At 39.9% G+C, this 12,306-nt stretch overlaps 1 protein-coding gene across 1 annotated transcript in view; it reads left to right on the top strand.

Moving 5' to 3' along the window:
- Nucleotides 1-12,306, top strand: part of otogl (otogelin-like) — a 215,168-nt gene that overhangs the window by 164,875 nt on the left and 37,987 nt on the right. The window contains exons 39-46 of the mRNA XM_068050050.1: nucleotides 2,303-2,445; nucleotides 2,726-2,749; nucleotides 2,870-2,959; nucleotides 4,592-4,781; nucleotides 7,441-7,661; nucleotides 8,838-8,976; nucleotides 10,271-10,462; nucleotides 10,919-11,131. Of these exons, the coding sequence (XP_067906151.1) occupies nucleotides 2,303-2,445; nucleotides 2,726-2,749; nucleotides 2,870-2,959; nucleotides 4,592-4,781; nucleotides 7,441-7,661; nucleotides 8,838-8,976; nucleotides 10,271-10,462; nucleotides 10,919-11,131 (1,212 nt within the window). The remainder of the gene's footprint in view (nucleotides 1-2,302; nucleotides 2,446-2,725; nucleotides 2,750-2,869; nucleotides 2,960-4,591; nucleotides 4,782-7,440; nucleotides 7,662-8,837; nucleotides 8,977-10,270; nucleotides 10,463-10,918; nucleotides 11,132-12,306) is intronic.

The raw sequence follows: 12,306 nt of genomic DNA, 5'->3' as shown, positions 1-12,306 counted from the left end.
GTCCATAGATCTCTGAAGGCAGAAGGGCAGGTTAATAGGGTGGTGAAAAAGGCATATGGGACACTTGCCTTTATCAATCGAGGCATAGATTACAAAAGCAGGGAGGTCATGTTGGAGTTGTACAGAACTTTGGTAAGGCCACAGCTGGAGTCCTGTGTGCAATTCTGGTCGCCACATTATTGGAAGGATGTGATTGCATTGGAGGGGGTGCAGAGGCGATTCACCAGGATGTTGCCTGGGATGGAACATTTAAGCTGTGAAGAGAGGTTGGATAGGCTTGGGTTGTTTTCGCTGGAGCAGAGAAGACTGAGGGGTGACCTGATCGAGGTGTACAAGATTATGAGGGGCATGGACAGGGTGGATAGGGAGCAGCTGTTCCCCTTAGTTGAAGGATCAGTTACGAGGGGTCACAAGTTTAAGGTGAGAGGTGGGAGGTTTAAGGGGGATTTGAGGAAGAACTTTTTTACCCAGAGGGTGGTGACGGTCTGGAATGCACTGCCTGGGAGGGTGGTAGAGGCAGGGTTGCCTCACATCCTTTAAAAAGTACCTGGATGAGCACTTGGCATGTCATAACATTCAAGACTATGGGCCAAGTGCTGGCAAATGGGATTAGGTAGACAGGTCAGGTGTCTTTAATGCTTCGGTGCAGACTCGATGGGCTAAAAGGCCTCTTCTGCACTGTATTATTCTGTGATTCTGTGCTTCTGTGAACTGAAAATTACTCATTTATGCTGACTTTCAGTTTCCTGTTAGCTGGCCGATCCTGTATCCATGCTAATATATTACCCCAACACCACGAGCTTCTTTCTTGTGTAGTAACCTTTTATGTGGCACCTTATCATGTGCCTTTTGGAAATCCAAATACACTACATCTACTAGTTCCCCTTTATCCACCCTGTTTGCAAAATCCTCAAAGAACTCTAATAAATTTGTCAAACACAATTTTCCTTTCTTACAATGATGTTGACTCTGTCTGATTGAGTTATGATTTTCTAAATGTCCTGCTACTGCTTCCTTAATAACAGATTCTAGCATTTTCCCCAATGACAGATGTTAGGCTAACTGGCCTATATTTTCCTGCTTTCTGTTGTCCCCCTCCACCCCACTCTCTTTCTTGAGCAGGGGTGTTACATGTGAGGTTTTCCAGTCTGCTGGGACCTTTCCAGACTCTAGGGAATTTTGGAAGATTACAACCAATGCATCCACTATCTCTGCAGCCAATTCTTTTAAGAGCCAATGATGCAAGCCAACAGGTCCAGGGGATTAGTCAGCCTTTACTCCCATTAGTTTTCCTAGTACTTTCTCTCCAGTGATAGTGGTTGTTTTAAGTTCCTCCCTCCCTTTTGCCTCTTTATTTTCTACTGTTCTTGAGATGCTTTGTGTGTCTTCTACTGTGAAGACAGATACAAATTACTTGTTCAAAGTCTCTGCCATTTCCTTGTTTCCTATTATTAATTCCCCAGTCTCATCCTCTAAGGGATCAACACTTAACTTTAGTTACTCTCTTTTTATATATTTGTAGGAGCGTTTACTGTCTGTTTTATATTTTGTGATAGTTTACATACTCTAATTTCTCCCTCTTTTTTTTAATCACTCTCTGCTGGTTTCTAAAATTTTCCAAAACTTCTGGCCTACCACTAATTTTTGCAGCAATGTACACCTTATTCTTTCAATTTGATACCATCCTTAACTTCCTTAATTATCCACAGATGGTGCATCCTTCTCATAGAGTCTTTCTTACTCTGATCTCCCTGTCCTCGGCCTCTTACACTGTTCCAATGAAACTCAATGTTAGCTCGAGGAACAGCACCTCATCTTTCAATTAGGCACTTTACAGCCTTCTGGACTCAGCATATCAGATCCTGCCCCCATTTTTTCAGATGATCCAGAGGACCTGGCCCAAGCCCTGATGTCTAGTTTCTTCAGCCATCCTCCAACCAGAGTGCCCAATGATCATACGAGGAGCAAAATGAAGTGTGAGGTTGGGGACACTCCTTCTCACCTCATATCAGGTTCAGCGCCTACTCCAGGGGCAGGACAATAATGCAATCTTGAGCAGCCTCAGGAAATACTCGGGTAGTGCAATGTGGGTGGAGACCTGACCAAACAGATCTTCACCCCCTTTTTCCTCCTTGCTTCTCAAGACAATGTGTACCAAAGGTATAGGAAGAGGAAAAGCCCCCATTAAGCATGCAAAAACCAATGAAAATAAAATACTGCCCTCAATATATATAATATATTTTTCCAATTCTTTCCCAAGAAGTAGTTTCAAACTAATTAATAAATATATTTGCCTTGTCAGGTCGCTGCTCAATGTTTTCTGACCTGCACATCATCACATTTGATGGCAATGACGTGGGAGTATATGATGCTGCAGCCTATGTACTGACTTTGTTACCACAAGAAACTATTGTTGCTCATATTGAACAATGTCCTACCGGTGAGGTAACTTTAAACTTTTTCCTAAAATTAGAACCAAATTAATACTGAATGACAAGTGAAATTTGGAACTTTCATTTAAAAGGCAGTACATTAAGTTACATCAACAATTTCAGTTGTTTTTAACCATGAGATATATTCATTTTATTCTTGTAAATAGTTATTAAATTAACTATTAAGGAATAGTATTTTAAACTATATTTTATCATCTACGAAAAAATATTCATTGAATGGAACAGGATGCTAGCTGAAATGTTTCTAAAAAATCTTGTTTTATTAATTACAGAGTGCAAATTCTATAAGACGTCCTGTAAGTACATGACTATTACTTTAGTTAAATTTTAACACTACTCATTTCAAAGCATCACCTAATGTAAGATGTTTGTTTTCATGATTTTATTTACCAGCTATTATTGCTTTTATCATTAAGGTGCCTGGAGGGAATTCTGGATTATGCTTTAAAAAGTTGAATATAACCTCACGTAACCACAAAGTTATCATCAATCGACTGGAAAGACTGGTGAGTGTGAAATTAATAAAATTTGAATATGACTGTTGGTAATTTTTGCATTTCTTTTATAAAACCACTACTGCTATTACTAATATATTATTTGGGCAATAACCACCCATATAAATAATAAACCTTCTTTCATACCTATGTCATTTCTTGAAATGTTTGGCAGTTTTGTAACCTTAATCCCATGCTATTACTTCAATTACCAAACATCATCTACTGTTTATTTATTATCATTATTTATTTCACAATATCCACTGTATCTTCTAAATAATGTATTTGATGTTATTCATACAGATATGTAATTATGATATATGATAATCCTGATAAAACACAGGAACAGGAAAGAAAAATTTGTATTTGTCCTTTGTTTCAAGTGATTGGCCTTGCAATTAATTTGTGTTATGAACTGTGTGCAAAGAACAATCCCTGCCCCTAAATGGGTAGGCGTGAGATGCATCTGACATTGGCCAACGTTAGACAGCTTTCTGGTGAAGAGGCTTGGAAATTCAGAGGAAGGTGACTGGGAAAGAAGGCGATCGGGGAGGGGAGCGACTGGGGAAGAAGGTGATCAGCATTGGGGGCGGGGGGTGGTTATTGACTGGGAAACAAGGCAATTGGCGGGGGTTAGTGACTGGGAAGTATGGTAATTGTGTGGGGGGGGGTGGTGGTTATTAACTGGGAAAGAAGGTGATTTGGTGGGGGTTATTTTAGTGATTAGGCAAGAAGGCAATGGGAGGGGGGTGGTGGTGTTAGTGACTGGGAAAGAAGGCAATTGGAAAATGACTGGGAAAGAAAGTGATTGGGGATCGGTTAGTGACTGGGAAAGAAGGTGATTGGGGGGGAAATGACTGGGAAGGCAATTGGGGGGAAATGACTGGAAAGGAAGGCGATCGGCAAGGGAGGTGTTACTGACTGGGAAAGAAGACGATTCGGGGGGCGGGTTAGTGACTTGGAAAGAAGGCGATTGGCAGGGAATGATCAGGATGGAAGACGATCTAGTTGGAAGGCAACAGACAGGGGAGAGACGGGGTTCCAGCAATGGTCTGTAGTTGAGCCTGGAGAAGCATGGCATTATGAATTAAACATTGTGCTACACCCTTGGGAACTTCGCTTGAATACAATTCATAACAAAGCAATGGAGCCTCCAATTTTTATGGGTAGTTTTATGGAAAAATGTGAAATAAGTTTGGGTAACCTCTAGCTGGTTCCTAGTGAGCCACAGCAAACCATGCTCCTAATTTGTCACTTTTGCTTAGAAATAATCTGAAAGATGAGTCACTACATATTCTGACTTCTGTTTACTCATCTAAGCACAGAATGGCAGGAGAGGCCATTGTCGCTTAAATAAATTTACTGTAAATCATATCTTCAAAAATGATGAATACAAATGTATAATTGTTCAATATGTTCACTGTCGCTGCATCAAAACCCTGGAACCTCCTTGCTAACAGCACTGTGGGAGTACCCGCAATAGATGGACTGCAGCGGTTCAAGAAGGCAGCTGACCATCACCTTTCCAAGGGCAATTAGGGATGGGCAACAAATGCTGGCCTTGCTAGCGACATCCACAAACCACAAAACAAATAAAAAGGGCATTGTATGAAAAGATTTCAGTTGCATTTATTATGTTTGCAGACAACAGTGAACTCTAGACCTGCTCGACTCCCGTTCACAAAATTAGGCTTCCATATACAGGACACTGGAGCAATGTATCTGATCTCAACCCCAGCTGGTGTTACTATTCAGTGGTATCGCAGCACAGGCATCATTGTGTTAGAATTTGGTTTGCCTTCCAATAGAACTATAGGAACTAAAGGCTTGTGTGGTAAGTGCATTATGACCAAATTGTTTCCAAATTTTTCCTGTTATTTTATATTTAGATACAGCACTGAAATAGGCCCTTCGGTCCACCGAGTCTGTGCCAACCAACAACCACCCATTTATACTAATCCTACATTAATCCCATATTCCCTACCACATCCCCACCATTCTCCTACCACCTACCTACACTAGGGGCAATTTACAATGGCCAATTTACCTATCAACCTGCAAGTCTTTGGCTGTGGGATGAAACTGGAGCACCCGGCGGAAACCCACGCGGTCACAGGGAGAACTTGCAAACTCCGCACAGGCAGTACCCAGAACTGAACCCAGGTCGCTGGAGCTCTGAGGCTGCAGTGCTAACCACTGCACCACTGTGCCATTATGTAAGCTGGATGGTGGCGGTGGGGGGGGGGGGGCTGGCGTAAAATGGAGCGGGAGGCATCCTGGAGGCCTTCCCGACCCGCTCTCGCCTCCACCCCTCTTTACGTAGGGCAGGGTGCGAAAAATGGGCCGCCTGCCCCAGGGCAATCAGGGCCCTTAAGTTGCCAATTAGCGGCCACATAAGAGCCTTCGCCCACCTCCACGGGCATTTTACCCATGGCAGGCAGGTGTCCTGGAGCCGAGAAAGGCCGTCCAGTGAAAGCGTGCAGCCTCACATTGCCCCGGGGGTGGGCCCTGACAAACAGGCACAGGATGCCCGATTGAGGGCCTCCCCCGCTTCCTCAACCACCCCCAGGACTCAAGCGCCCCCCTTCCCCCCAAATGACTACCGTTGCCTCGCCGGGGCCCGACCGATTACCCCCGGTGAGGCAAACCAAACTTACCTGCACTCCTGGCTCCATGTCCTCAGCTGGGCTGCAGTCCCAGCAGTGGCCACTGCTCTGGTGGCACTGCTGGGACTAAGAGCTGCTGGCCCAATGATTGGCCGGCAGCTCAATGAGACGGGACTTCCTCCCTCAAGCGGGTGGAAGTCCCGCCTTAGAACAATTAATGCCTGGGGACCCGTAAAATGCGGGACGGATCCCCAGGCTAGGCAGAAGTGGATTCGCCACCAACGTTTACATCGGTGGCCAGCTCCTGTCCACCCGACATAAAATCCAGCCCCATAGCTACTAATATGAATGCATGTACACGTAATATATGATATTTTGTGTTATGTATGTGAATATGTATAAATATATACATGTATGTGTGTAGTGTTGCTGCTGAAATCTTTAAGGAAACAGAAGAGTTCATGACATATGCCCAGGATTTTGATAGTGACATGACAGTAACATAATAGTGACATTGATGTTCATTAGGATGTTACGATGTGCAGTAAATTCTGTGACACTGTGTCAACTCCTCCTGTTAAACTGAAACTAACAGTCTGGCAATAGATTAATATTCTATCACTTTAGCAGGACCCACTTCTGTTATCACAGGTAAGAATGATTCTGTGCTAGCAGATTTATTCTTAAACTTTATACGGAGTATATGGAGTTAGGTTGCAGATCAGCCATGATCTCATTGAATGGTGGAACAGACTTGAGGGGCTAAATGGCCTACTCTTGCATGTTTACAATTGGAACAATGTGGAGAAGTGCTTAAAAGAATTGTAACACTTTTAAATAAAGAACTTGCATTTAAATTCTTACCCATAGAAAACATATGCTTTAAGAAATAGACGTGAAGCTTTTTGATTTTTAATTAGTACTGCTTAGAAGTATTAGCACCATTGTGAAAATATAGACATGATTCAAGGTTGCCTGTTTGATTAATTTCTAGAGTAAATGAGGCCATAAATAAATAGCTCTTGCATAGAAGAGAGTGGCATCTATGTATTTTAGCATAGATGAGTATATCTCATTTCAAGGTAAATACCAAATGCCAATCCTATTTAAATTTTGCTTTGTTAACTAAAGAACATACATTGTTCAAATGAACAAACAAAAAAAAGTAAAAACAAAAGCAGTGCTTGTATTCTGGAGCAGGGTACATCTAGAAATTTACAGAAGAACAATTATTGTGACTAATAACTTTAAGGGAAAACATTCCCCCTCCCCTCCCCTCTTCTGAAGTCTTTAGCTTTTTATTGGCTATGATTTCATAGGCACTGACGCCTTATGCAAGGGCCCATTCTTCATGTGTAAATACTAGTGGCGGGTATTGGGAGGCTATTATATACAGTGCATCAGAGATGAACTAATGCTGTCTTTAATTAATATGTGCACTTTCTAGTTGATTCACTGCATTATGACCGGAACAGAGACCTTTGATGGATTGTTGTCCTCCCTGAGTCATTTTTGGCAAAATGTAGCATCCATAACTGCTGCATTGGCATTGTTCAGTTAATTCAGCATAGACAAAAATATAACCTGGTATCTTCTTGTCTGTAAGCTCAGTGCTACAATCACAATACATGCAATTTTGATATTGTAACAGGATTGGGGAATGATTTACCATGCATAAAATTGCATAAACTGATCTGTGATTTTATAATCCTACATATTGAGATTAGTTTAGAATTTTTAACCTCATTCATTGAAACAAATGTTGATTTGAACAAAATATGCTCTGGACAATATTCCATTTTCAAATAACTGACCAGAATATTGTAACTGTAACATTAGTAACGTTATCACTAACTTTTTGGGCCATTCAATGTCTGTTTACTTTAGGCTGCTGTAACGGCAGTCCTGTTGATGATCTCAAGCTACCAAATGGAACCATTGTTACAGAAGTGGAAAGCATAGGTCTTTTCCTTGAAAGTTGGATGGTTGAAACATCTGGACTAGAGACTGATTGTTTTAGATGCCGAAAACAGAACTGCACCATTGGTAACTGTACTGCTTGTTTTGATATGTTGAATCAGAATCCTTGGATCCTGTGTCATCAGCATGTAAGTTGGGATTTACTTCTTTTCAGAAATTGCATACCACACTTAGAATTCTGAATTGTTTGAACAGTGTGTTGTGTAATAGACATACAGGATTCTGGTAATGGAATTGATGAAACATTCATGAATCATTCATCACTGTCCCATTGTAATTTGCCAACATTAGGTACACTCCAAGTCATAAAATGCTGACAGCGCAACATGTATTATATTTATTTAGAATACTCACTTTCATTCACCTTGTAGGAGGGCCAATGCAAAGGGCCCTCCATGTTGGTAGGTAAATTGACCATTATAAATTGTCACTAGAATAGGTAGGTGGTAGGGAAATACAGGGGCAGGTGGGGATGTTTGGTAGGAATATGGGATTAGTGTAGGATTAGTATAAATGGGTGGTTGATGGTTGGCACAGACTCGGTGGGCCGAAGGGCCTGTTTCAGTGCTGTATCTCTAATCAAAAAATAATCAGTAACATGCTATACGCACAGTTATTTACAAATAGTGGAATGGTCAAGTAGCTGTCAACTATTCTTGCATCCTTGTACATTTTGTAATATAAAATGGGCGGCACAGTGGCGCAGTGGTTAGCACCGCAGCCTCACAGCTCCAGTGACCCAGGTTCAATTCTGGGTACTGCCTGTGTGGAGTTTGCAAGTTCACCCTGTGTCTGCGTGGGTTTCCTCCGGGTGCTCCGGTTTCCTCCCACAGCCAAAAAGACTTGCAAGTTGATAGGTAAGTTGGCCATTATGAATTGCCCCTAGTATAGGTAGGTGGTAGGGGAATATAGGGACAGGTGAGGATGTGGTAGGAATATGGGATTAGTAAAAATGGGTGGTTAAAGGTCGGCACAGACTCGGTGGGCCGAAGGGCCTGTTTCAGTGCTGTATCTCTAAATCTAAAATCTAAATCTAAATTTTAAGTTAGAAAAATTTGGATAGCTATTTTCTTCCTAGTAGGATTCTTTTTCAAGCTGTCATATTTTAAGAAACCACAGTACAATAGTAAAAGAATTCCATGAAAATAGATTTTGTAATTAAGTAAAATTAATAATTATATACGTTGTCAAAAATGTATATTTAGAGGAGCGTAGATTGATTTCTTAATCAGTTCAAGAGTGATGGATAAAAGGATCCATGTTGTTTTAATGTCCTTTTTCACAACTGTCTTATTCACCCCAAGGTTACTCCAGAAATATTTTGTGAACTGTGGATTAGAGATTTTCACTATGTGACACATCAGTGCGATGCTTTGGCTTTATATGCAGCTGCTTGTAATAAGTATAATGTTTGCATTCCATGGAGAACTCCGGAATTTTGTCGTAAGTTTTTAGACCTTCTAACTTATTAATAGTTATTATATTTCAATGAATTATCATAAATTAATCATAATGAAACTACAGTGACCATCTCTTCAGTTCTGTTTTGGATGAACTGAGACTTAACAAGTCTCTCTAGATTTGTACTACAAAATGAAAATGAAGAAAAATCCAATCCAGAGCTTAGTTCTTGTCATTTGATATTATTTCACTAATGCCCTTATTATATTGAGGCTTTCATGCTGTATTGCAGTCACTGAGTGAATGTATAGAGTAACATATGTAATTAAATCTCCCCTGATTAAGTAGAACACTTGTTCACAACAAGAAAAATAATTAAATGACACCAAACCATTCCTATTAGTAGTCTTGCTTAACTTTTCCTGGTCATCAGATGCTGATTGGCTCTGAGCTTGAGATCTCTAAACTTGAGATCCATATCCCCACGCTCGGCCAGGCTTCTTCTCCAGAATTAGTTGGCTAACTGAAAGCCCATGGGTTTTTTCTTCTATATTCTGTCTTTTCACTAGTCTCTGACTTCTTCTGCATTCAAGGATTTGTCAATAAGCCTGTCAAGCAAACTCACCCACGACTTCAAGAGTATGTTCTCAGCAGACACTTCATGCTCCGATGACATGAATTGAAACACCTTTTCCTTAATAAGTGTGAATGTTTATTGCAAACTCCAGACTAACTTTCATTGTCTGAAACATTCCCGTTCAGACTCCTCGCCTGAATACTAAACTACTTTTCCCAGCTTTGCTGTCTGTGAATTGAACCACATTAGAGCTATTTTTAATTCAATGACTCAATAGCGTTTTTACTATAAATTATACCAAGATTTTCCGGTGGCAACATAGCCAGAAATCCGTAAACATGACACAAGAACATTAATAAATACAGCATTATATAACAGCACGTTTTGCTAAAGACCTATTGACTATTTGTGACCTGATCAAGATGTTTTTGATTTTACATTGTTGGAACCTATACATATGCATTTATGCTAAACTCTCACAAATAACATTTTGGTTGAAGAAATTTGATTGTGGGTAGAATTTGAATTGTGCAATATTTTAGATGTAGTTATATATCTTAAAAAGGAATTGATATATTAGTATTAATCTTAAATGGGTATCGCTGAGCGGAGCTGCATAGTTCTTTGTTGCTTCTTTACATTCTACGTTATCAAAATATTCATCCAAGTAAAATAGCTGAATTTAAAATGATCATTTCATATTCTACATTTTTACAATGTTATTTTGACAATAATATAATCCTACTATTGTACATACAGCACTTAGCTGTCCTATAGGCATGGAATACCAACCTTGTGTACCAGCTTGTGAGAGTAAGACATGTCAGAACAAAGACTTCTATTTGGAGCATGATTCAACTTGTTCATTCATTAGTGAGAGTTGCGTTTGTCCTCGAGGGACTGTGTTGCATCAACCAGACTCTAACTACTGTGTTACAGAAGAACAATGTGGTTAGTAAATGTTACAGTTTGTGGTATCTAATTTAGAAACACGATGCATATAAAAATGACACAGGTCTGTATTTCTTTTTATTTGGTATTGGGTTTAATTAAATAATTGGCAGTTAAATCCAATTTAGTTTGATTTTAATACAGTAGTGAAAGTAGTGTTAAATAACATTAATGCTGTACCCTTTTTACTTATGTGTGCATGTAATACATTTCACGGACTCCTGTCAATGTAAAATTAAGACAAGTATAAAGATAAAGGGAGTGAGCACCTTGTTTTCTATAAGACAATTGATATACTTTGTGCATAGGTTTAGCAAAGAGAAAAAGTGAACTCATTGGTAGTGTGAAATTAATTTATGAATTTAATTTGCTAAAAGTTTAAAATTGAAGCTTGGCAAGTCAGATGACCTAAGCTAGTGTTGATTTTAATTATTTATGTTTCTTTTATTTTCCCAGCTTGCACAGACAATGAAGGCCGGCCACGGTCAGCAGGTGAGACCTGGAATGGATCGCATAAAGGATGCTGTATGTACAAATGCTTGGAGAATGGAACTATTATTGCCATGGAACCTGAATGTGGTGAAGTATCATCACCAATGTGTGAACGAGAGGGAGAGATAATTATTGATGTCATTGAGGAGGGAGCGTGCTGTCCAAAGAAGATTTGTGGTATGTGTTAGTTATTAGAATCAAATGCTATAGTTCTGTTTATAGCAATAGAAGTGTCTGTACATTTAAAAAAAGCTATAATATGTATTACTGCATTCAGCAAGAAGAGGTGAGGCAGTAGTCCTGTACCATTATAACTATTTGTATTGTTTCATCCCTCTTTTTTCATCTTTTTCCATGTGCCCTTTACGGCTTTTTATCTTTGTTTTAATTTTCTATTTTCTCCTTTGCTCATGTTTTGTATTTCTTTGTTGTTTTCTTACTGGTTACCTTGACTACTTCTGAGATATCTCAATCCACTTTTCTACCTTCCTTGCCTTACCTCTCTCGTGCTCTCACCTCACTTCTTCTCTCACATTCTGTGTTAAGAGTGAACATTAAGTAAAAGAAGGCGACAATAATAAGGATGAATTTAAAAGAGAATAAATACATAGAGAAATATTAAAAATTACTAGAGAGAAATTGCTATTTAACATGATTAAATATCTTAAAATTGTGTTTCAATATTACATTGAACATTATAAGTTTAGGCAATGTGAAATCAGACCATAAAACACAAAGTGCTGCATAAAAATAGATACCAATCTAAGGGGTAGAATTGGGACCTGATTCCGGGGGACAGCAATTTGGGTTGATTCCCTGATCCACTGGGTTTCAACTTCTTTGAAGATGAGATGAAAAACTGTATTTATGGAGGTATGAGTTCTTATTAGGGCTGCCTTATAACGTTGCAGATGTTCTATTGTGGGCCAACTGAAGGAATGGAACCTTTACTATGTCCCATAGGGTGGCAGGGCAGCAGATGTGTGGTGGGGGTGGGGGGGAGTGTTTGGGGTGTGTACTTTAAACATAATAATTTGCTGCCAGCTTTCTTCAGTATGACTTGGACCTCAGGTAACCCTCCAGAGTTGTTATGAGTTCTGCCTCTTTAATAGGGTAGGGGCCTCTGTTGTACTGCCACAGGCGTAGGCACCTGTCCCAAGTATTCTAATGATCCCATCCCCAGGATCTGAGACCGAATCAAAGCAGTGGGTAGTAGTCCTGCCCTGCTGCATTTCTGTTCGCTTCAACAGGTTTGCAAAATGTCTATCCTACCTTGTTTCAGACTTAAATAAAGGGTACATAAACTATTTTAAAATATAGTTTCGAATTTGCTACATGATAAAGTATACTCT

This window comes from Heterodontus francisci, chromosome 18 (genome assembly GCF_036365525.1).
Source record: "Heterodontus francisci isolate sHetFra1 chromosome 18, sHetFra1.hap1, whole genome shotgun sequence".
NCBI lineage: Eukaryota > Metazoa > Chordata > Chondrichthyes > Heterodontiformes > Heterodontidae > Heterodontus > Heterodontus francisci.
The sequence above is the reverse complement of the archived record's forward strand: the minus strand, read 5'-3'. Positions and strand labels throughout refer to the sequence as shown.